Genomic DNA, 24,543 nt, shown 5'->3' with positions numbered 1-24,543 from the left:
ATTTCCTCTCAATTCTCTTACTCACAGCACCTCCTTGAAATTATATTTTCCATTTTGAATTTTCTCTTAAGTCATAAATAGAGGCACAGAGGATTTCACTTTTGATGGGGGAGTCCAAACTGATGCTTTGGCACTTTTTGGAAATTTCCCCACTGATTAGAAGCACTGTGTTTAAAAAAAGACAAAGCATCACACAACAAAAACAAATTTAAAAAAAATACTAACAAGCCTGTATTATTTTTATTTGGGAAGAGACACTGCGGTCTTAAAACAGGACATTGACAACTTTTGTGACTAAATCTCAGGACTGGGAGTAAAAAATTAGAAAACCTGCTCCTCTGCAACTGACTCCTTCTGTGACAGATCATTGACATTATCTGAGCATCAGGTTCCTTGTCAGTTGAAACTTGGAAGATGTTGAAACATGGACACTGTTGTACATCTGATGGTTCCAGGGGAGCCCAGCCTTTGTGTGACAGCCACCAGGCTGGGTGCATCCTGCTGTCCACCACCTCAGCCCAAAGAGACGCTCTGCTCCCCCTCATTTCCCTCTAGAGGAGGAGGCATCAAAGCTGAGGCTGCAGCCCAGCATCCTCGAGACTCTGGTACCCTCTGCTGGTCCCGAATGTTTCTTTGCTAATCAAGCCACTCCTGGGGCGTTTTTCAGCCTGAAGATCACCCACAGACATGCCAACAGCCTCTCCAGCATCAACTCCCAACCCTGCACCATCTTCAGATGGCACAAGGTCTCCCACCAGCACTCCTCCACATCCGGGCTGGCCCCGAGCTGCCAAGGACAGGGACCTACATGCACTTCACATCTTTGGGAGGATACCAAAAAGATTTAATATTCATTACAAATTACAAAAACCTGCAGAGTTTGACAAGTGCAAGGTCATGCGGTGAACACAGAAGAGCAAGCAGTTCCACAAATGCACCTCGGGGCAGAGCTCAGAAGAGGCTCTTGGCAAGTGAGACAACCCTGCCCACGGCTGTCCGCAAAGAGGTGGCAGAAGCTACTTGTAGGAGGGCATAGAGCTCTTGAACATCAGCCTGCATTGCCATCCTCACTGAGACAAGCCAGGCCAGGCTTCCGTACAGCTCTTTACACTGCAGGGTAAAGAGTTTGCCTGCTGCAGCCCTTGGAGAGGGGAAGGGATAAGCAAAGAGCAGCTTGTCTCCTTTGATAATGCTGCCAGAGGGGGAAGATTGCAGCAACAGCCTGCACGCAGTGACTGAGTAAGGTGCCTCCTGCATGGCTGAGTCTGACAGGGCAGCCTACACCAACAGAATTTATGCCTTATTAGACAGATCAAACCCTGAGCAAGAAATGAGTTTCTGCCTTCAGGGCTGCTGGTAGTGCCCACGGGGTTGTGTGCTGCTTCAAGGTGAGGCCCCAGGGTGGCTGCTGGGCAGTGGTAACACAGGACAAGCAGGAGGGATGCCTTTCCACCCAAAATCCTGCACTGCCTCCAGTGGGGGAAAGGCATAGATCTCTGTCCCTCCAGGCAGCCAAAGACATTGGGATATCAATATCAGTTTTTATTTTAATACAAACTAAAAGCTTCTGGAGTTCAAAGAAACACTGACGTGACACAGGGTCAGAGCACCCGAGTGAAAACCTGACCACTCTGAACCCTGGTTTAAAAGGGAGACTCCAGGCTGTTTATGTCCCCAAGGAAAAGGTTCTTTCAAGGGCAGGTGCCAGCCCCACAGGGCTCTCTGTCCACATGTGGGCAGGCAGTACACAGCAGCAGTTCCTTCTCCATGCATGGGACCAATAGGTCACTTGATGCGGTAGAGGACTTTGCGTTGCATGCGGTGCTGGATCTCCCCCCGACGCATCATCAGCTGCAGCACTTTGTAGATGGCATGTTCTGGGTATTTCTGGAAAAGGGGAAAACAGAGGGAGATGATCAGGCACGGAGAAGCTCACCACGAACCTGCCACAGCTGCTAAAGCCTAGCTGTGCCTCTCTGGAAGGAGGAAGGTCCGTAGAACCAGGCACTTGCACTCCTTTCTCGTTTCATTATTTCAGGTCGGACTGCAGCCAGTATCACAAATCAAATGGTTCTGGTTCCAAGGGTAGCACCCAAAACAATCCAAACAGCCCCAAAGGCCAGTGCTTTTGAGAAAAGAGTTCTTGTCTCATTCCCTTAGAGTCTACAATCACACTGCACACCCCTCCCTACAAACAACTTTAAATGCAAATATGACTAAAAAGCTCTCCAGCTACCTCTTGGGGAACAGGTTTCACAAGCCAAGCAGCAGCCTGGGGTGCCTGGTTTCACAGCCCAACCCTCCGCAGTGCCCCTGGCCCACCTGCCGCATGAAGTCCTGGACAATGCTGTGCTCTGACACCTGAGAGCCAATGGCGAAGCGGCGTTTAAGCTGTTTCTCAATGCGGGACAGCATCTCTTGGTCCTCCTGTGTCGTGAAGCCTTCTGCCCCTGGAGGGAAAGGCTGTGTGAGCTCTCTGCACAACCCATATATCAGTCTCAAAGCCAGAGTGCCTGTCTCCCATGTCTCTCACCACACTTGCATATCTTTGAGTCTTACGGGAACCCACAAACAAATCCACCATCAAACACTGTGGAGCTTCAAAGACACAGCTGAATGTGCAACTGACTGCTGGAGCTTCCTTGATACCCTTTGTGCCACGCTGCCTCTCACTGTCTACCCCCCTAGGGAAGAGGCTAGAGGACAAATAGGTTTAGGAACCACCTCCAGCATTGTACTCTGTCCTTGGGACCACAAGGGACCAGGCCATCCCTTTGTTGCCCACCCGAGGTGGAGACTCTTCGTGTCACTTTTCATTGCTGTTCCCATGAGCCACAGCCTCACAGGCATGACGGCCCCTTGCTGCGACAGGATCTGCTTTGTCTTTGTTCAGTAAGCATGTCCAGCATCCTTCCACAGGGTGCCTGGAAGCACCTCCTTCCCCTGCCTGTCTGGGCATGGGAGGGAATCTCAGGTCTCCTTGCCCTGAGCAGCCTGGCCCAGCATGTCCCTCCTACCCCCAGCACAGAGCATCTCCCGCTCACCTGACAGGCTGCCTGACATGGCTGCATCAAGTGTGGACACCTGGAAGAGCCGCAAGGCCTCCTCAACATCCACCTCAGTGGAAAAGGGTTGAAGCTTCATCTTCGCCAGGGACTCGGCAATACGCACTATGGCTTCTAGTTGCCTGTAGCCAAAGGAGACATTTCCTGCTTTCTACTGGAGCTCCAAGGAGTCTTCTCCTTCCCCCTGAGACACCCACCTAACCTCACCCACTTCAGGCACCTCCCAACTGCCCCATGGCACCTCCAGTGTTGCCCTGTTCGCTGAGGGCTTCCTCAAACCCCTCAAACCCCATCACTCCTAACTCTTCTCACTCCAGGTGATACTCAGCAATGCAACTCCAACCTTGAGGGTTTTAGCGGGGTGAGGAGGGTAGGGTTGCTCACCGGACAGTGATGGGGATGCTGGAGCGCCGGTCGCTCTCCTGCTCATGCTGGCGAGTGCCGCTCCGCATCAGGACGTAGCGGTTCTTCAACTTCTCTGCTGCTGCTGCAGACAGTCGAGGGCCACACCTCCTACAAGAGGGGACAGGAGCTGGAAGTGGCATCACCAGGGGGGATCCCCTGGGAACGCTTCCCTTGGGCTATGTTGTGGGGCCATCACTAGCTGCTCTCCCTTCCCTTTTTCCAAGGCAGGAGTTAAAAAAGTCACCCAAATAGAGCTCTTGGAAACACTGACTGCGCAGTTCGCTTCTTACCACCACCTCCCATCCTGTAGCCTGGGCACTGCCTAAAAGTCATGCCTCTCACTCACTGAATCACAGAATCACACTCACGTCCGACAAAAGGAGATGAGCTTCTTCAGCTTGTTCAGCTCGATCTCGCCCTCCACAGCCTGGGTCTGTGTCAAGGCGCTCACATGTAAGGACATCACGTGCTTGGCCAGCGTCTAGGAGAGCAGAGGGCAGTTAGGCAGCTGGAAACCCCACTGCCTCCCTATCCTGAAAAACAGCACGACAAGTCCCAGCTGCACCCACATGCCCCAACCCACCATGTCTCGCTCCTCGTTGTGCTCATCTTTGACGATAAAGATCATGTCAAAACGGGACAGGATGGTTGGCATAAAATCAATGTTCTCCTCGCCTTTGGTCTCATCCCAGCGCCCAAAAACAGAATTGGCAGCTGCCAGCACTGAGCATCGGGAGTTGAGTGTGGTTGTGATTCCTGCCTAAGGGGGAAACAAGAAATGGATAGGGTCAAGCAGGACTAGAAGGCTATTAACTCATAGTGAAAGGTCCAAAGGAGTTTGCCAGGACTCATTCACTGACACTCATGTTTACATAAAACCCCTTAAGGAGTACCCAATTGCTCTGCAATAGTTTCACACTGCAGAAGGGTCAGCACAGGAGCTACACTGGGCTGGACCCACACATCCTCTGGACGACTGGCTTCAGCTGAGACTTCAGCACTCAGTAGCTTCATTTAAAACTTCATGTCAGGGGCAAGGACACACAAGACCCTATCACCAAGTCTGCAACTTGAGACAGAAAATGGGTGGCCAGGCCCAAGGTTCCTGGGCAGCCTTGGGGACAAAATGCAGGTTTGCAGGTAGCAGGGCAAGAGTCAGGAGCACAGGAAACTCATAGTGGGTGTTGTGCTACCAAGGACTGAACAGTTAAGGGCTGAGCCAGAGTGACCAGAGGAAGCTGAAGTGCTACAAAAAATGACTGAAAGGAAAAGAAACTCTGATTTGAGAGAAGACCTGGCACCAGGATGTCAAGCTGTTTCAGTATATCTTCTGAGGGGGAGAAGAGCAGTGGGAAGAAAGAAAAAGAGGTGACATCAGGCTGTGACACATAGACGTAAGCAGAGCTACTAAATCTAGAGGAGCAGAAGACAGGCAGAGCACAGCGAGCTCGTTTCAGTCCTGCTGAATTTCAGGCTGCCTGACAGGAAAGAATCCAAAGACTACAGGCAGGGCTGACAGGTCTCAGATCAGAAAAAAAGTAACATCAAAACCATTGTCTGGACAAGCCATTCTAAAATGGGCAATTCTGGCAAAAGTGGTATGACCACTGGTTCCTGGGATCTCAGAAACCCAGTGGCAAGTCAGACTCCTGCCCCAGGGCAATGCATGCCCACAGCTCACCTTAGCAATGGAGATGGTCTGCTGCTCCATGGCTTCATGGATGGCCACACGGTCATCCTCCCGCATCTTCTCAGCCGAGGTGGGAGAAGTGAGGTGGGGAGAAAAAAAAAAAGTCACCATCAGTCATCTTCATTGGACTTCAGCTATACATCCACTAATGCTGACCCCCCAGGTAAAGTTCCTTGAGGACCTCTGCCCAAGAGCACAGTAAGTAACCCGAATTTCCCTGCAGCACCATCCCCTGACCTTCCTCGAATGAAAGTGAGGCAGCCTCAGAAAAGTTGCCCTTTCTCCTTCAAATCAGGGCTCTCCCGGGAGCAGCTCACAGTCCCAGGGCTCATTTCCCCGTTCCCATGCATGCAGCCCCACAGGTACCTTGTCAAATTCATCGATGCACACCACTCCCCCATCTGCCAGCACCATGGCTCCTCCCTCCATGAAGAAACTCCTGGAGGAAGGGTCGCGGATGACCGAGGCTGTCAAGCCAGCAGCGCTGCTGCCTTTCCCTGAGGTGTACACCTAGCAATATGCAGGACAAGGAAAGAGATAGTATGTAAGCTGCTGTGGGACCCAGGAGCGCACCACTCCAGCTGGAGGACAAAGCACCCCTAGCACTACAAAATCCAGAGCAGCTGGAAGAAACACAAGGACCTCCAGGAAAACGCCTCTGCACATGCTAAAAATGGACCTGCCAGGTAGAGAGCAAGACTATTGCCTAGTCCTTGGGCTAAGCAGCTGTGACGCAACGGAAGGCCTGCAGAGAGACAGACAAATACAGGTATTAAGTACAGAACAGGGAATGATTCATTGTTTGGTGGGCTGCTGCATTAGCTTTGTTTTCCTTCTGAGGGAACAAAGCAGTCAGAGGCTGAGTTTAATAGAGAATACAAGAAAACACAGCTGAAAATATAATTTCATGCCTGGGCTCAGTCTGGATGTCCGTGCCTGAGATGCAGTCAACTTCATTTGTCCTGACCAGCCAGCCTCTCCTCTGATCAAGTCTCAACTATGAAAAGCAGCAGCAGTCACATCTTTGGACGTCTGCAAATAGTCTAGCTCACATCATAATGAAAGGCATTACCTGCTTCCCCTTCCCTCCCTCATTCCCCATCCTGCATCCCATCTCTCCCAGGCTAACACCAGAAACAGCAGTTTGCACCTCTGCCAGCTTGCCTGGCTGTGGATGCACAGGCAGGTGTTTGCTGTGACTATGGTCTGGTCTTTGGTGTTATGCAAGAAGAAAGAAACAAGCTGCACAACAAGCAGGTATCTCACGCCACCTACCCCAATGGGTGAACACTTCTCAACGAACTTCAGCAGCTGGGATTTGGCTGTGCCAGGGTCACCCAGCATCAGTAAGTTGATGTCTCCTCTGCGGGTCAGCCCATCTGGGAGCCTGGAGTGACAGGGTGGGAAGAAGAAAGAGAGATGGTTAGCCTTTATTTTGATAATCAAGCATTGCTGACAAGCGGCAGGCAGCTGAAAGCACCACCAGAACACTGTATTCTCTCTCCACCAGGCTGACTTTTCCTCACCTCTTGCGAGAACCTCCGAATAAGAGGCAGGCAATGGCCTTCTTGATGTCAGTGCTGCCATAGATGGAGGGTGCAATGCTCTTGGCAATGGTCTCATAGATGTTAGGCATGGCAGCAAGGCGACGAAGTTCCTCCTCTTCTTGAGGGGTCACTAAGCCAGCAAAGCTATGTCCTGTACAGGGATGAGAGGAATGATGTAACAGTGGAAAAATGGATGCTTTAAAGTAAATGACACTATTCCCTGATACCACCAAAATCCCTTCTTGAAGACCACGCCAAGTGCCACAGGTGGAGAGGGCAGGCATTTGCGATTACAGCAAGGCAGGTTGTGCCCTTAGAGGCTGGTAGGAAAAAGCAAAGATCTTGGGCAAAGCAGTTTTGGAGGAACCAGATGTAGAATTACAGTCAGGACCCTATTTTAAATGCATAGCTCAATTTTAACCGTTGACTTCAGCCTAAATCCTCAGGGATGACTTAGCAGACTCACACTAAGATCAATAAGATAAAAGTACTTAAATACCCCGGAGGACTCGGGCTGAAGTGTCCTTATTTAATATCATTGAGAAAAAGCCATATAGGACATCACTACAGAGCATTCAGGGCAAGTCAGACCTCCAGACTGGCTTGAACGTTCTGCTATATAAGCAGCAGAGACGGGCCTAGGCTGTGATTTCATACAGTCCTTGATGAGGGACCAACTTCTTCAAAGGAGGCTCTCCAACACCATCCTACCAAGACAGACCAGATGAGCACCAAAAGCAACCCTCACCTGAGCCTTCCACATCCACCTGGATGCCCACCACACGGATGTAAGCACTCCGGATGCCCACACCCACATTGTCACGGCTTTTGTTCTTGCTCTGGGCAGACTTCTTGATGGAGTAGATGCCCATGATAGTGACTCTGTTCCCTGGGACAACTTTGTCACACAGGTACCTAAGAGGAAGAAAGGGAAAGCAGAGGATGGTAGCAGGAGAAAGGATGGCATCAGAACACCTGTGGGGTAAGGGTGGGGAAACCATGCTGGTACCTGTCGCAGTACAGCTGCAAGTGCCGGGGCATCTCCCCATGAGGCACAGCATCTGGGGACTCCTGCAGCTTCAGGACCTGGAAGTCCACACACTTGCACTTATCTGGCATGATGAAATACGGGTCCAGTGGGCACTTTGGGCGTCCAGCTTGTTCTCTGTGCAGAGAGACCAATCAGGGCAGGCTGCTGCCACTCAGGAGCCACCCCTTGGAGCACCCCTGTAGAGGGGACAGTGGTGACAGAGCCCAGAGCAGCCACCTCTCTGAGCAGTGCCTGTCAGGTGAGAAGGGCAGTTGCACAGGGCAAAACCAAAGTCTCACCATGCCCTCTGTCTCGTCTTCAACAGCTACTAATGGCAAGCATGAGAACAAGCCAAAGACAGGGTGACACATGCCTCAATACTCTCTGTCTCCCCCCTTTCCCCTGCTAGCTAAAAGCAGGGAGGACGGTAATTCATTAATTACACAGAAGGAAACAGTACAGACGCAGTGACATGGCAGGGCATTTTGTTTTATAACCTCGCACATGAAGCAAATGTTAAGTAGTTTCTGGTGAGAAAGCAATTAGCAATGTGACAAGGCTGCCATCAACCTCCCAGTCTCCCGAGACATATCTGCCTTGTTAGACTACAAGCTCTTCGAGACAAGGAGCACCTCCACATCCTGCTGCTGCCATCTCAGTACATCACTAGCAATGCCTGACTTCATGCAGACAGGGACAGGGCTTTCTAGGAGGGTAACAGGAGAATGCTGATGCACCTGAGCAGTCAAGGATCAGGAGCCAGGTGCTGTACACACCACAAGGAAGAATGATCCCTATCCCAACGACCTCTCAGACTGCATTAGAGGTATGGCACAGAAGATAAATACTGGCAGGCATATGCTCAAAACCAAAACCCACAGGATGAATCGGCACATGAAGTGCAGCACAGCAGCAGCCCAATGCTCACCACATGCATGGGCATCAAGAGCTGTAAAGCATCCTTACAGAAGGTAACACAAAACAGCCTCCTGAGGTGGGGAACATAGAAGAAAGAAGTTCATTTGAAAAAGATTACAACTTAATAGGAAGTTAAGACAGCAGCTTAACACAGCATTATGGGACAGCTGGAGGCAGGAATGCACCTTTAGGTACAAGAGGCCCTGTAGATTTTCTACATTTTCACTGTAGATTTTACAAATGCCCCAGATGGACGGAGCTAAAACCTGCTGTCTGTGGGTACATGCAAACACAAGGGCATCAAAAGGGAAGAGGCAGAGAGCAGCACAGACGATTCTGCCTTGTGTGACTCTGTGGCAGGCATGGGACAGAGGGGCAGCAGGAGGAAGTGTCACAGCCTTTTTTCTCCCACTAGCCTGTGGTATTGATCCCCATGTCAGTTCTTACGTGTTGCATTTCCTGGGCAGAGCGTAACCCTCTAGGCCTGGGCGCACCGCAATGTTGCTGATGGTGTTGCGGCAGCTGCGGCACTGGATGGCTATTCTGGTGGCTTTGGCCCTCACAGGGGTTGCTGCGATTACAATCCCAGGGATTTTCACAAGGTGGGACATCTGATCAGACTGAAAAAGAAAATGTGAAGGGAAGGTGAGAAAGCTGTCACTGGAGGATAGACGGGGAACTAAAGATGTTAAAGAAACTCAGTACTTTCTTAAGTACATGTCCCTTGTTTGTGGGACTAATGTACCAGAACAAAAAAGCCTGCACTTTTTGACAGTGTCTGTGAAGGGACAGAATCCATCAACATTTCTGGAATGACAGCAGGACCCCCAGAGCTAACTGTTTTGAAAGTTGAAGTAAGCTTAACTGGGAATGACTGGCAAAAGCACTCCACTGTGACTCTTGTTCCACAGTAGTAGTGGAAGGTTGCATGACTTAAGCCACGCTGATTTCAAAATGAAAGAGGACAAAGCTCTCCATGCAGAACCTCACTAACAGCAGTAACAGTCCTTTGCAGTCAGATTTAAGTTGCAGAGTATCCCTGCAATCACCCCCACACACAGGAAAGATCTTCCACTTGCTGCTCAGCGCAGCAGTGGATTCACCTCACCTTCAGGCTGCGGATATTTGCTGCGTTGGCATCTGATCTCAACATGACCTGGATGTCTTGCAGAGTCTCCTCTCCTGAAGGACGAGGACGGGTGACCTCATCTGCGACTTCTTTTGCTGCTTCTTCCAACTACAAGAGGAATATCTAGGCTATTTTGAGTATATTACAGCATATTGTCATGGCTGCTCTCATGACGCAATGATGTCAGCATGCCAGGTGACCCACTCCCTCCATCCTTACCAGCTGCAGGTGCTCTGCTGGCTGCTTGTACAGATAGTCAGCAAGATCTTCATCAAAGCTGGCCAGGTCTTCCATCTCCACCTCTACCCAATACTGACTCAGGTTATAATGTCGTTTAAGCTCATCCCTGGAAGGCATTTAAGTGATAAAAGTTTGCAGGGCAGAAAGCACCAGTCACCCACAGCAGCCTTCTGATGAGCAGGGATCAGATTAGGCAGCTTCTGCAGGGAGCCTGAGGCTTGGAAAGCAATGGAGGAAATCATGAGAGTGCCAAGAGAAGTACAGAGGGACCTAGGCAAATATTTCACCCTAAGCCACTTTGAAACGTGACCTAAGACCAGGAACATGAGTGCTTGCAGTGAAAACGTAAAGTATAGCACTAGTTGTTTATTAGAGTTACACAACCAAGTAGACAATTAGAAAAACTCTAACCAGGATAATACTTATTATAACTAAAATATGACTTTTAAAAAAGGAAGTAATAGCACAACAGAAAGCGTTCTCCTTAAAAAAAGCCAGGGTACACAGAATTCAGAGATGAAGGGAAAGGCTGTCCCAGCCATTGTGTGATACATTTGTCTGTTCTCTCACAGTTGTCTCTCCAAGCTGCATAGCCAAAGACACAGCCAAGGGACCTTCGCAGCCTCAGAAGGAACACATGGAGAGTGCTGCACTGATTTTAATGGATACAGACAAAACTCCAGACCAAAGAGCACTAGAACTTGAAGACAGACCTTGAAGTTCAGAACTAGATGCTAGTTTGGCAGTGTAGATCCCTTTACTGCTACCCCTGTCACTGGCTAGCTGTCTAAAAATTCGGGACAACACCAGACCTCAGATTTTCTACAGGGCTAACTGGGAGCCAATAACATTTCTTCAATTAACAAAGAGCACTTCATGGTCTAAAGGACGAGAAAAGCTGATGTGGGCTAGTGTATACCTGAGGTATGCCTAGCAGGAGGAAGGCTAACAGATTGGATATGCAGCATGGTGTGCGTATAGCACAGAAGGAAAAAAGCGGTCACCTGTATTTGAAGGTGAAGCCTGTGCGGTCCGTGCCCACCCGGTACTGCCGCAGAAACTCTTTGAACCGCTTCTGCAGCTGTGACTTCCGAACTTGCCCCTCGTCCACTGATGCATCACCCCCGAAACTGTCACTGTAGTAAATGCCAGGGTCATCAAAGCCGGACATGGCGACTGCTGCTCCGCTGCAGGGTGAGAGCGTGTGATCAGCTCCAATAGTCTCCACCTCCTCTGCTCCAAAACCCCACAGGACCCTCCTCCCCACGGCACTACAACCCCTGCCCCCGAAACTGCCCCTCTCCTTCTGCTTCCCCCTCAAATGGCCCCCGGGATCCTACCCGCCCCCAGCCTGCACCCCACTCTCCATGACCCGTCCCCCAAACTGCCCCCCCCCCCCCAAATACCCCATGCCCCCCCCCCCCCTCCAAAACACAGAATCATAGAATCACTAGGCCGAAAAAGACTTTTGAGATCATCAAGCCCAACTGTACCTGTCCACTACTAAACCACGTCCCCAAGTACCTCATCTACCCACCTTTTAAACACCTCCAGAGACGGTGACTCCACCACCTCCCCGGGCAGCCTCTGCCAGTGCCCGATAACCCTTTCCGTGAAGAAATATTCCCTAATGTCCAACCTAAATCTCCTCAGCTTAAGGCCATTCGCTCTAGTCCTATGCCCTATCAGGCCCCACAGATCCTACTCACGGCTGCCTCCCATCCCCTAAATCGCCCCCTCCCTCCCCTTCCCCCTCCCCAGGGGTCTCCCGGCACCCTCTCCCCCCACTGCCCCCCTCCTCCCCGCCAATTGTCCCAGTCATTGCGGTCCCACCAGCAAACCCTCCCCTACCTCGCCCCGCTCCGCACCTCGCTGCCCGCGGGAAGCCGTCACTAACTTTTTCGCGGGAAAACCGGCGCGCGGCGGAAACCCCAGCGCCGCCCGGCGCTGATTGGCCACCGGGAGCCCTCTCTCCCCGCCCCCAGGGGAAGGGCGCTGCCGCTGATTGGCCGGAGCGCTCCGCCTCCTGCCGGCCCGGCGCGATTTGGCGCGAAAACTGGGGGAGACGGGCGGGTGGAGCACAATGGCCGTCGGGCGGGCGCGGAGCGGGGCGGCCTGAGTCGCTTTTAGGCGGCGGAAAGTGTGGCCGCAACAGGCTAGGACTAAAGTAAATTATTGCTAGAGGCTCCCTGGGGGCATCTGGGGCCTGTGGCTGCAGGGCTTGGTGGGGTGGCAGGGCCTTAGTGGGGGGGACTGGGACTGGGACTGGGACTGGGACTGGGACTGGGGCCTGGGGCCTAGGGACTAGGATGGGACTGCCCAGTCATGGTACAGCAGACCCACAGAGGGCAGGGGAGAAACCTGCTGGATGTGGTGGATTGTACTGTTGGGAAATGGCAGGCAGACAGTCTGGCCAGGGCCCCATGGGGATGGCAGTGGCTGAGCAGTGAGCACGATGGCCTGCTGCTGCTCCAAAAAGTAGTTACTGTTACAAAATGTGGAATATTTTTGATTTAAGCTAAAGCAGAGTTAAGTTTCATCTAAGTAATTGGGTTTGGGGTTTTTTTTTGGAAGTTAGACCGAATGTCCATCTGATAGTGTGGTTTCTTTCAGACAGTGTTTTTCCAGACACTGTTCATTCTTTGAAGATGGGAACGCCTTATGTTCAGTGTGATCTGTGCTGAACAGATGTCTCTTACATAATCACCTCTGTTTGTAGCCTTTCCCTATCTCAATTGCAAAGCCAGGCAGAGCTGGAGCCAGCTTCAAATCAGCAAGAGTTTTGACTGTTGTGAAGGTCATAATAGCATTAAAATTAGTCCTTGAAAAGTAATAGAATATGCATAAGATTTCTGGAAAAAATTTAAATGGGAAATATATTCTGTCCCAGCTCTTGTCTCGCTGCACACGATTGATGGAGATCTCTCCCTTGTGTTGCCCAGGCCTGACGAAGGGTGCTTGCTTTCTAAAACTCCAAAACGAGTCTTATAGAGTTTATTTGCTGGCATTTTTGGAATCACTGCCCAGGAAGTGTGTTCATCGGAATGCTTTTCTCCTGACTAGTAGTGAATATTGAGGGGAGCCTGGCAGGTCATTGGGTATGTATTTTGGACCTTCAAAAATATGGTAGTGCTCATCATAAATGAAAACTACACTGGGAAGCACAGTGACTTGCAAGGGAGGTTTTAACTGCAGCAGATGGAAAGTAAGGGCTGTCTCGTTGCAGAGAAACCAGCTCATGTTGCAGAGAAACCAGATATGTTCATAAAGGTCACAGATGAGTACAAATGTTACTCAAAGAAATAAGGAGAATGTATTTTGCACCTCGTTTATTTACTACAAACATCCTGATCCCAGAGATGCAGACACTGTATCTTCTACAGACATCCTAATATCTGCCCAGAGATGCAGACACTTACTGTCTTCTACAAACAACTTGGTATTTGCTCAAGGATGTAGATACTTAGACTTAAGAGAATAATGAACTCATTAGTTAATGGGCTCAAGATTGAAAATGTGATGAAACAAGAAAAGAGATGTCAGATAGGGGGGATTTGTGATTGTTTAAGTGTTACTTGAAGGACATCCTTATCTTAAGGATGTGGAAAGGAAATGAGCGATTTTGTGTTGAAGTAGAATTGTGTAAACTAATAAATATATGCATTGGATAGATGTGACAATTGTGTTACCTAGGTGAGATTTTGAGCATAGTTTTGTTTAAATAGGCCTCTGGAGTTTTCAGTAAGTGTGCTAGTTTTGTGGAAGGTCTTCCACCTAGCACTCTGCGCAGAATAAAAGCAAGGTCTCCGCTCTAAACCAAATACTTCATTTTGGGATTGGTTTTTTTTTGTTTCGGGTAACACAAGCAATGCTTTAGTTTTCATCTCTGGATTCCTTCAGTGCAGTTGTACCATGGCTCTGGATTACTTAAAGCACCATACCCCTTCTGGCATGAGCAGGGAGGGGATGTCTGTCCGAATCCAGATTTCCTAACTTTGAGATCAGGGTTATGATCTCTTTGGGCAGTAGAGGGGGTCTGAGTGCAGTAGAATGCTTAGGCATTTGTGTGTTTAGGATGCTTAGTTATTCAGCATGCTTGAGGGAACATAATTATTTAGTTAGGGTGGATTTGAGGGACTGAATAAGTAGAACTTAATAGAAATTCGAATAAGTTCTTGTATTTGAATAGCTACCAAGCCTCCTGCCTGCTTTTGAAACATCTGACTATATTTTTAAGAATTAAGTACTTTTTCTACTGGGTTTGGCAAATGGGTCCAAATACAGAAGTATTAAAGGGGATTTTGGAAGGCATATGGGGTAGTTAAGAGCCTGAGCATAATGACAGTCCCTCTTTCCCACTGTTTATTCTCAGCAGGACCTGTCTTCTGATTCCTGCTCTTTGAGCAGGTTCGGTGCTAGCCATTGAAACAGATCAGTAGGAAAGCATGTCTTTGCGATTAAGGTCACAGCCAGAACAGGTGGCATCATGGAGAGAGAGGCTTTCTGGTGGGGAGGGAGGAGAGGACTGAGATGGTAGATAATGGCCTTTGATGGCACAGCAGGCACAAAGCCTGGGCTGCAGCCTCTCCTACAGTGATTCCTGTGTTAGAAGAGCCTCTGAAGCAGATAGGGCCTATGGCCATAGCAGTGGCTGGCCACAAAGCAGCCCTCCAGATCTGCCTCACTAAAAGAGGGGGGTAGAAAGCTGCATGCATGGGGCTGCTCCAGCAGTGCTGTGCGTTTGAAGTGCCTTTAACAATGCCAATGTGTGTGCCAGGTCCTGGGAGTCATTGAGTTGGTTTGTTACCTAGGTGAGGGCATGTAGCTGCATGCTTGACGTCTCCCATTTAGGTGCCTTGAAGGATCGAAATATAGTGTGCATTTAATTTCTGGGTGGTGAAAACTTACTTGTTTTTCTGATTCATGCTGCTGTTCTTGCAAAGGGAGTCTGGTAGCAGAGCCCTTAACTGGTAGCTGTCAGGTAAAGCTCTCCTGGTTTGACCAGCGGAGGTGTCCCATCACCTTTGCTTTTAATAGAATAGCTACCAGCTCCTATGGACAACTTCTGCCCCTTAAAGACACTTTGTATGCTCATAGTTTAAAGATACTTTGTAAGCTCACAGCTCCATTTCTAGAAATAGAGACCAGTGTGTAGGAGCTGAAGAAACCTACCCCAGCTTGTAGCAGATTATTGTTAGCACTGAGTGGGAGCAGAGTCTGGCTCTGACGATAGCTCCCACTTTTGTCTGTTGTCATGTATGCGGAAGACATAACATTGGGAGGAAGAAAGACACCTCCTTTCTCCCCAGGTATGGCTTTTATAATAGAATACACCAGGCCTGAAGACTTTATATTGACATTTATTATGTGTATAAATTATACGAACAGACAAGAATGACACTGTATTTTCAACAGCTGTCTTCTGCTTTTTAAAAACCAAAACTGATTGGGAAAAAGAGTTAACAAAGAACTACTAGTGTCATATAAACCAGTCTATAACCCACAAGAGCCATGTGGCTCCACAGAAAAAGTGATCACAGTATTATCTAGCAGTATAAAAAAACTGAGGAAATGGAGCTCCAAAGATCTTCATGTTTCTGAGGAGAGACAGATGTCAAAGCTGCATTTCTGATCCTGTAGGATTTTTGCAGGCTCTCTGTTAAGCAACAATTCTTGGCCATTGCTTTTAGCCTTTTCTACCCTTAGTTTTTGGTGATAAAGTTAGTCTCTGAGAAGAGCTCACACCAAGCACAGGAGAGACTTTGCCTGAACCCCCCCCTCTACAGCATTCTTTGATTTCTGGGGAGAGAAGTCTCCTAATATTAGTGGCAGAGCCAAGATCACAGTACCCAGTCGGGGGTAAATTTCTCTGAGAAGGACTGGGAAAGTTGGATTAGTTCAGGATCAGGGAAGGCATGAGGAGGAGATGAAGGTCCTGCTTCTTCACATGGCAAATAAGCCCACAGCAACTGTCGTGGCTAGGAAGCTGAGTGCCAGGATCCACCGCACCAGGGGAGTGGTGGGAATCATGTTTGTGTGCCTCTTCTTTGTCCTTTCACTTTCTTTCCCAGGTGCTGGACCTAGATCAATAGAGGGGGGGAAAGGTGAATGAGAGGAGTCTGAGGCAAAGAGCTGCCAGTATGCCACACTTGCTCTCCCCAGTGTTGAAGTAGACCCTTCTGGAGTTGTCAAGGGGAGGAGGAGGAAGCTCAGAGCTTGGTTTGGGTGGAGGAAACAGAGGCAGCAGGTTCAGATCTTCCAGGGTGGGAGAAGGGAAGCAGCAGTCTTGACCTTGGAACCACAAAGTCTCACAACCTGTACTTGAGTACTGGCTTCTTCCCTTGTCTCCTTACAGGTTTTGTAAGCTGCCCATCTCCACCAAACCCTTGGTGTGTGCAGAAGACAGCCGAATACTTAAGCCAGAATTTCAAAAGGCATTTTGCCTGCTGTCTCATTGATTTAATTGATTAGGAATCTCATGGCCTTAAACAGGTAGTCCTTAGCACTTCAGATAAATAATTTTCTCCATACAACTTCCAGATGGGATTCCTCATTAACAACAAACTTATCTAAAAATCCTGCTTTTATGAGTGCATTGGGAAAGGAGCAGCAAAGTTTCACTGCGAACTTTTACTGCCTTTCCCAAAGAAGTTGCTCTAAGCTTCATTGGCTAGAGATATGCAAGATAAGGTTTGCTTTTCGTTCTTTGTCACAGGAAAACTGTGGTTCAATCTCGTATGCGCAAAAAATAAATCGCCCTTTTAATTTTAGAATAGGTAGGTCATAAAGACTTTTTTATTTGAACTACACACTATCAGGGAAAACACTTTCCTCTGTAAACATCTGACCCTGCTCCTAACTCAGCCACGGGTCTGACTCTGTGGAAAAGAATTGCCTGCTTGCAGCTGCTGCTTGAACTTTGCCCAGTTCTGGGTTGGTGCTTGCCAGTAGATGGAGCTTTGTGAGTTCTATAGAATTGATGGGTAACCTGTACGTCCCCACTGCCCAGCTGGTTACATTTCACCACCCAGAACAATGCTCATTATAAAAGCAGCACACTTTCAAGAGTGTTTTCAGTAAATAATTCTGGAAGGCAGGAAAATGACCAGAGGAAGACTTTGTCCAAAAGGACAGGCTATTGGGTAGGGCTGCGCGTTGTGAAGAACCTTCTATCAGCATTACAGCACCGCAGTTGATCTGCTGGGCCCAAAATCAGCCTTTTTGTCTATCAACTCAAGGCCAGTTCTCTCTGTGATCAAAACTCATGTGGCTAAATGAGCCTTACACCTTGTTAAAACCTAAGAGAAGGGGAGGGCAGTCTCTTCTTGTAAAGCACCCTCATTGACACTATTTCTAGACGGCTCTAGCGTATCGCCCTTGTTTTGTCATGTCTAGAAGAAGTCTTGCAGACACCAGTGCCTCTCCATGCACTACCTACTGATGTCTGGAGAAGAGACAGGGCAAGCTCATTTATCAGTGGCATTTACAAGCAAGAGCAGAGGAAGAGAGGAGAGCGAAACCACAAGGGGCAATATTAAACACCTGCCCTTAGAAATGTCTTACCACGCTCATGTGATTTGTTAGCATTCCTTGTGCGAAGCTCCATCTTTGGCTGCCCAGGGTGACCATTCTCCTGGCCCTTAGACACCAGCTCCTGCAGCGCCTCAAACACCTGAGAAGAAGAAACACCAGCTTATTATGTGGTCTTCTCTACTTCTTTCACTGGACTCCTTACACCTGCCTCAAGCACTTTAGGAGCTAGCAGAAGACACAAGCCTTCACTCCAAGTCTCCTGGCACTTTTTGCACAGAACATAGTCAGCCTGTGGGTCAAGAACATGTCTTTCAAACTCCTTGTTCACTTTACAGGTTCTGCCTGAAACTTCCGTCTCAGGAGAAGGCTATTCCCCATCTTCTGATGAGGAAGGAAAACAAAGTACCCTTGCATCTAGTCAGCACCCACAGAGAACCTGTGGAACAGTACTATGGAGGTAGAACAGATAGACAGTGTTCCCTACTCCCAATATAAGCCCTCATTCATGTCTGAACAATGGCACACAGAAGAAACTGAATTTGAACCCTAGGGGAGGGAGAAGAGCTTTCAGAGACCAGCCTTTTGCTAGGCTCCTAGGCTGGATGAGTGTAGCTGTTCAGCTCTGACTAGCTTGCTCTAACACAACTTCCTATAAACTCCAAGGAAGAAATACTGTCTTTTCCTTTCCCCTGTAGCTGTTATTTTGTTTAAGAGAAGGTGTGGGCAGGTAGGGATGGCCAGTTGCTACTCACCTGTATATTTAGCAGGAATGCTTTCTTGGCCTCTTCCAAGACTCTTCTCTTAGTGGCAAGATCCATCTCGAGGGCATTCATGCGGGATCGATAGAGCTGCTTGAACTTGGTGGCGTTGGAGACTCCGTCAAAGGTGAAGAAAGCCAGCCCTTCCCCAGTGCTGGGCAGCTGTAGGGCCTTTTGGGCAATTTTCTTCAGCACCTGCCCCCCAGACAGGTCTCCCAAATAGCGAGTGTAGGCGTGGGCCACCAGGAGCTCTGGGTGGTTCTTGCCTACGTAGTGGAGCCTATCAACATATTTCTGAGTAGCCTCAGGACATGGGATCTCTTCCTTCCAGTTGCTGCCATAGAAATACTCCAAGTCTTCCTCCAGGGCAGCTTTCCGGTGCAGCTCTGCCGGAAAATACACAGGGGCAAAAACTGGGTTGTTCTTGTTCCGTTCAATCTCTTCTTCTAGAGCAGAGTAGATGAAGTACAAGGATGCTGTAACTAGCTGAAAGAGAAGGAAGAGAATGAGCTACATGTGCACCTGTTTCTCATCTTCAGGTTTGGGGGACAAATCCTACTAATGAGGGGCACACTCAGTATGAGTTGTGCACATCTGTGGTGTTGCAGGTTTTCCATGTGGAAAACAGACTTGTGAGGTACAGCAAAACACCTCTCAGCCCTTCCCCTTCTGCCTGAGGCAGCATCAGAACTACCCCTTTCCAGCAGATACTGGTCTTACCTGTCCCTAAAAGCCACTGCCTTCATCTTCAAGTTAAAGTTCTTGCAGCTTGAGGTAATAGAACCTGGGGCCCTATTAAATCATGCCTGGTCTATCCTTCTCATTGCCTCCGTCAACAGAGAGGGTATTCCCAAAGGTATATTTTCTGGCACATTGTTCAAATCTGAATGCTTCAAGATGTGGCTTCCCTTTGTGGGGCCTTGTGAGACAGTGACACACCCTGTTTGTTTTACAACTTATTCATCCTGTTGGCATCCCACCATCCTGGGAACTGAGGCACCACTGCTCTCCTCATTCAGACTTACAAGTGGGGTTGCCTCCAAGGAGACAAGATAAAAGGGGGCTGGAAGCACCGCCTGCCTCTGAAAGATGCCTTTGTGAAGGAGTACTGTGAGGCTGTGTGTTCTCTCTATTTTAAGACCATTGTTATTGTTTTCCCCAGCTTACGTGATGCTTTCTTCTATCTGCCAGCTTTTCCACGTGGCCTAAGACAATCCAGCTGTGTACTTTCCTTCCCTGGGCATTGTGTTTTCAGAGGCTGTTTAGCTATTTACAACTACAACACGCTTTCCTTACACTGGAATCACTTATCAGCAGCAAAGGGAAAAAACATGAAAGTATTGCAGTACAGGTGAGTCAGGTTTGGGGCAAGGGGGATTACGCTGATGACAGAAGAGAAAGCAGTTTGCTTTCCCACAAAGCAATCGCTTCTGCTGCAAAAGAGTTGCCATTCAACTTTTCCCCACTCTGCCAGCAAACAGGACTTTGATAAGGACATGGGCAGTGGCTTGGTTGTGGAAACAAATATTCAGATTCTGGGGAGACATGTGTCAGGGTGGATATATCAGTTTGCCAAGAGAGCAAACAAAAATAGAGGTTTTTAAACAAAAACCTGTTATCCAGCTTACTGGAAAAGAAACAAAATGTGGAAGCATTGCCTAACAAATTAAGAAAATAGAACTTGACTAGTTGTTTTCAGAGGTAGGTAGTAGTTTAATGGGAAACTTGGTTTTTGAACACTATTGTTACTTTTTAAAATCTAAGTAATGTCCCACTCGCTCAACAGCACATAGATATATTCTAAGATACTGAGCTATATTCCTGAAGGCCTGACTTTTTGCACTATAGCCAGCCTGTCTCAAAGTTCACTGCCTAAGCAAAGCCACATTTCTAACAGCAGGAAGTCAGCACCTGAGATTAAATTTATGCTTGACTAAGTATCCTGAATGCGACCTGTCAGAAATAAATAGTCCTTTTCCTACTCTCATAAGTTTATTTGCCAAGGAATTGTTCGACAACAAAGTAATTAAACCACAGATTGGATCTCTAGCTGTTATTTGCCAGCCCTTGCGTCACATCCTATAGCCTGGTCCAGGTGTGTGCTTTGGTTTTGCTCATGGCTTTGTTATGTGGCTCAGATCCCAGGAAGAATGTACGTAACTAGGTTAGGCACAGAATAATATCTGCAAATGATTCTCTTTTCTCTTAAGAAAAGCAACAGGCTTCTACCTGCTAGTGGTAGACATGGCTTGCTCAAACTCAGTCTGCCTTTAAGTTATTATTGTTCACCATCTCAGTTCTGGTATAACCCAAATGACAACTAAACATTGCAAAGTTTGGTGCCAAAGATGATCCCACAGCCTCACTTTCTCACTGTTCCATCATTATTTCTAGCTGTAGCTGCTTTTAGAAGGTTGTAAACTTAGTATTTTCCATCTTTTTGGCATTTCAGCTACTCCTGTGTCTCCGCATAGTTGTACCCGCAATTAACTATCATTGCCAATAATAAACATGCAGGCATTTATGGAGAACGAGAAAAGTAATTACATTAATCTCTTCAACCTCTTTGTCTTTCTATCCTGTTTCAGCTTGGCTGCACAACCTGATATGCAGAGTCCTTCCCTGCCTCCTGCAAGAGGAGCTGGTAAAATCTCATTGTGCTGGAGTTTGGTGAAGAGCATGGTTTGCGCAGGAGATGCAGATAGCTGTAATGCAAAGGAACCTTCTTCCTTGCACCATCCCCCTCCTCCCCACTTCAGTCCCTGTGCAGCCAATCTGACCTAACAGTGTATTTCCTGGTGAGGAAATCCCATCCCAAGCAATGTTGCTATGAAGTACCTTAAACTCATGGAGCGACACCTGCCCCTTCTGGAAATTCTTCATGAATGGCGTGTTCTCCGCCTGCTCATGCACCTCCTTGGTAGCTTCCTTCATGAGCTCTGACAAGTCCTTGGACATGCTAGGGAAGAGCAACAAAACAGATGTCAGTGCTGTTGCTCTCCTCTGGCAAAATAGACCTTAGCTCTCTAGGATAAAAGCGGTATCCTGGAACAGCATGAAAAGGACCACAGCGTTCCCAAGAGCTGTAGATGACGACAGGGGAATGCCAGAAGCCCAAACGCTGTCCTGAGCAGGGAAGACTGACAGACTCCATCCAGAGGTGAAAGCAGGAGCATGCCGTTCCCTGCTGAGCAGGAACAGGAACAGCATGCCTAAAAGCAAGGGGAGAAACAATACTCTTCTGCCAAAAAGAAAACCCAACACCCTCTCATTCCCGTCCTGCTCTCACCTTTCACAGCTGTGTTTCTGGGAAGTTTCCATGTTTCTCGACTTCGTTTCACTCCTCTGCTTCCCTGTTGTTTTTTTCTTGCTCGTGCTTCCCTCCTTCCGTTCCTTTCCCAGGATACTGAAGCCTCTGAGCTGGGCAGCCCAGCTTCAGCATCCAGCTTTATACTGCCAGGCCACGTGAGCAGCCAAACCGCTGACCTCAGTGTGAGTACAAACTTCTTGCAACACAACTGCACTTCCCAGGGTGGCTCTCATCCAGTCCTTGCCTGCAGCCCCAAAGGGGCGGAAGGAAGTCACCTGATGTGTCTTGATAACTAAGCACAAACCAGGGGACATCCAGCAACTTCCCCCTCAAGGGTACGTGGCTCCATAACCCTTTCAGCGCGGTGCCCGTGGCAGGCAGAGCCCAGGTGCCGCAGTGATGGTCATTGTGCTGGGGGCAGCAGGGATGGACAAGGTGGAGAGGATTTACAGGGATAGCACCTGGGGCAGGGTGGACAGCCTCCTTTCCCTGCACCCCAGTCTGTGTCCTGGCTGCACCCTGCCTGGGGAGCTAACAACTCCCATCCTCATCTTCTCTAGCATAACTCAGGTATAAATATCTTATTTCCCACGACTGTGCGGTCTTCAGAGTGTCTCTGAGGTAACGCTGTCCTTGCTGGCCATGGGATGGGGAGCTCAGCACTACAGGTTAAGAGCACTACAGGTTAGGTTTATACCTTCTTCATGGCAGGGGGCACAGCAGGGAACGTGAGGTATGCACCAGTCCTGGGCACCCAGGGTAACCCAGCTGCTGTGGCACATGCATGTGCCAGTTTTCGTCTGCAAGCACCAGAAGCGCCCTTGCAGGGTGCTGCTGTGGGAAATAAACCCTCTCTCTTTGCACAGAGCCAGCACAGGTGTGCCTGCACTTACACACAGTGGCATCCTTTCCATGCTCCTTTGTGCATGGAAAAAACAACTTCTGATTGGTGTGGCAACTAGTCCCTGCTGTTACCACAGCTGTGCTGGGGGCAATTTAGGAGACTAGCACCCCATCTCTTGGATGCCCAGAAGGCTGGAGTAGCTGGTGGACTGAAAAACTGTGATACAAGACTTGGGAGAAAATGAGGAAGTCTGTGGAGACTTTCAGAGACAAATAATATCTCTGATTTGGGAAAAGGTAATTGGACAAGGTGCTTTTGCCATTAGCTGGGTGCTTTGCTCTTTAATCTGGTGAACTGGTCAGTGAGGCAGCCAAGAGATTGAAGTGAGGCCCTTCTTTTGCAGCTGTAGCTGTGCTGGAAGCAGGTCTAGCTGATACAGGTGATGCTTTGGCCAGCTGTACTTCAGAAAAACACACATTCTACGCTTAACCCAAAACACAGGACACCTAAGGCCACATTCCTCTGCTGCTGTGGGACTGAGAAAGCCCCGTGGTGCAGTCGTGTGCAGGGTGATGGGGAGGCAGAGCCTGGGGAGGAGGGACTGTGGCATCTTCTGTCCTTCTGACCCCTTTACTGAGTCCACTCTGGGGCTTTGCTGGTTGGTGCTACCATCCAAGCTCGGGTCTCCCTGTGACTGCTCCTACACCTGGCCACATCCCAGTTTGGTGCTATAGGTTAGAAAGTTGTCCTGGAGGAAATATGCTTCCACGCTTGTTTTTTTGACTAGTGCAGACATCTGGTTTGTGGTGCAGCCCTCAGGAAGGATTACTCAGCGCTTCCACCCTGACTCAGCCAGACTTTTCCTGTCTTGCTTTTGTCTTTTAAAGCAACAGTGCATGCTAGCAAAAGCTGTCACGTTCCATGCTTACCCCCATGCCATTGCAGACAACTTGCTTCTTACTTGCTTATTTTTCTGCAAGGTAAAATAAATGTCTCAGGATATGTGAATCTTTGAAGCAAGTGTGACAGAGCCCCAAACATCCCCCAAAAGACAGCTCCTGTGCAGAGCCCATGGGAACATAGGGCTGCACGGCTAGTCCCTCTTGAAGACATTGATGGCATTTTGCTGCAGGGATGGCCACAAAATGAGCATTTCTCTCTGGCACAGATCCTTAAAGCTCGTGTGAAGTTCTCTGTCCTTTTCAGTGAGTCATGTTCTGGTACAGGAAGCTGGAGCACAGGTTGAACCTATAGCTCTGTTGGAGGGAAGTAGGAAAATACATTAAAATATAAAAATGAGTACTATTATTGTTTTTATGAATAAGAAATAATATGAAAAAAGAAACAAAAAAACCTCAAATCCCCAAGCTCTGTCCTTCCTTTCACCTCTGTTCTGCAGCTGAGGTTATGCACACTCTTCCTCCCCAAAGACTTTCTGGTTGCTTGCAGGTCAGCTATTTGTCCCCTGCCTGTTTGCCTTCTTCCAAGAGGCTGCATGATTGGAGGTATTCAAAAGGATGTATCCCAAAGGTCCTTCTCCTTCCTTTTCATCCAGGATTGAGGTAGAGGTACATATGAGACGGTGTGGAAAAGACAGAGGGAGACAAATCATGTCACTGCCATTCCAGTTAGGATACTTATTCCTGGGAAGTAGTCCTGGCTCATAACCACACTGTCCCAGGGAAATGGAAACGATGTACCTCCTTCTGGATCTTGGAACTTGACCTTTCCCTGGTCTGTTCTCAAGAGATAGGATCCCTACTACAGCTCACCTCTGCTGTGAGATTTTCCATAGGTGCAGAGAAGCAAGCCATGCCCCATAACTGATTTACGCTGTCTGGTCTCTAGCTGGTCAGGGTTATTTGGGATGGAGCAGATGTGAGACCAGGCCCAGCTCTCCAGAAATGTCCAAATGCCCTGCAGCAAGATGGAAGGAGAACTGAAAGTGGGGTTGTCATCATCTTTGCAGTTGCTGGCCTGGGGCATTTCTAGCCCCATCCAGTGCTCTGCAGCAAGGACTTGTATTGCTTCTGCCGTCCTGTTGCTATGCAGGGTGGGGAAGGTTAATGACACC

General features: G+C 48.8%; 2 protein-coding genes across 3 annotated transcripts; both read right to left on the bottom strand.

Annotated features, from left to right (window-relative positions):
- Positions 1-400: 400 nt before the first annotated feature.
- On the bottom strand, positions 401-11,995 carry MCM5 (minichromosome maintenance complex component 5). Of its 2 annotated transcripts, none has more exons than XM_054050692.1 (17): positions 11,893-11,995; positions 11,029-11,211; positions 10,004-10,130; positions 9,764-9,892; positions 9,103-9,275; positions 7,717-7,872; positions 7,456-7,622; positions 6,687-6,858; positions 6,436-6,547; positions 5,527-5,670; positions 5,152-5,217; positions 4,054-4,230; positions 3,839-3,951; positions 3,450-3,578; positions 3,045-3,187; positions 2,323-2,450; positions 401-1,887 (listed from the first exon to the last, which is right to left on the bottom strand). In XM_054050692.1, the coding sequence occupies exons 2-17, from the start codon at positions 11,193-11,195 to the stop codon at positions 1,786-1,788; spliced, it is 2,205 nt and encodes a 734-aa protein (XP_053906667.1). In that variant the 5' UTR covers positions 11,196-11,211; positions 11,893-11,995; the 3' UTR covers positions 401-1,785. The 2 variants fall into 2 exon arrangements, with proteins under 2 accessions (XP_053906667.1, XP_053906665.1); XM_054050690.1 differs by having other exon boundaries at positions 11,876-11,955.
- A 3,371-nt stretch (positions 11,996-15,366) lies between these two features.
- On the bottom strand, positions 15,367-21,763 carry HMOX1 (heme oxygenase 1). The gene is made up of 5 exons (XM_009568367.2): positions 21,605-21,763; positions 21,154-21,274; positions 18,310-18,801; positions 17,588-17,696; positions 15,367-16,104 (listed from the first exon to the last, which is right to left on the bottom strand). Exons 1-5 carry the CDS (start codon positions 21,634-21,636, stop codon positions 15,968-15,970), a joined length of 891 nt encoding a protein of 296 aa, XP_009566662.2. The 5' UTR covers positions 21,637-21,763; the 3' UTR covers positions 15,367-15,967.
- Positions 21,764-24,543: the final 2,780 nt, after the last annotated feature.

Source organism: Cuculus canorus, chromosome 1 (assembly GCF_017976375.1).
Source record: "Cuculus canorus isolate bCucCan1 chromosome 1, bCucCan1.pri, whole genome shotgun sequence".
In the NCBI taxonomy this organism is placed as follows: Eukaryota; Metazoa; Chordata; class Aves; order Cuculiformes; family Cuculidae; genus Cuculus; species Cuculus canorus.
The sequence above is the reverse complement of the archived record's forward strand: the minus strand, read 5'-3'. Positions and strand labels throughout refer to the sequence as shown.

Excerpts from the sequence above, each read along its gene's own strand:
- MCM5 (XM_054050692.1), bottom strand. The coding sequence starts at position 11,195 with ATGTCCGGCTTTGATGACCCTGGCATTTACTACAGTGACAGTTTCGGG. Across the intron at positions 3,188-3,449 it reads AGCATCCCCATCACTGTCCG|GCAACTAGAAGCCATAGTGC; the intron begins GTGAGCAACCCT and ends CTTTGGCTACAG. Across the intron at positions 1,888-2,322 it reads TCCAGGACTTCATGCGGCAG|AAATACCCAGAACATGCCAT; the intron begins GTGGGCCAGGGG and ends CCCCTTTTCCAG.
- HMOX1 (XM_009568367.2), bottom strand. The coding sequence starts at position 21,636 with ATGGAAACTTCCCAGAAACACAGCTGTGAAAG. Across the intron at positions 18,802-21,153 it reads TGTCGCTCCATGAGTTTAAG|CTAGTTACAGCATCCTTGTA; the intron begins GTACTTCATAGC and ends CTTCTCTTTCAG. Across the intron at positions 17,697-18,309 it reads CATTCCTGCTAAATATACAG|GTGTTTGAGGCGCTGCAGGA; the intron begins GTGAGTAGCAAC and ends TCTTCTTCTCAG.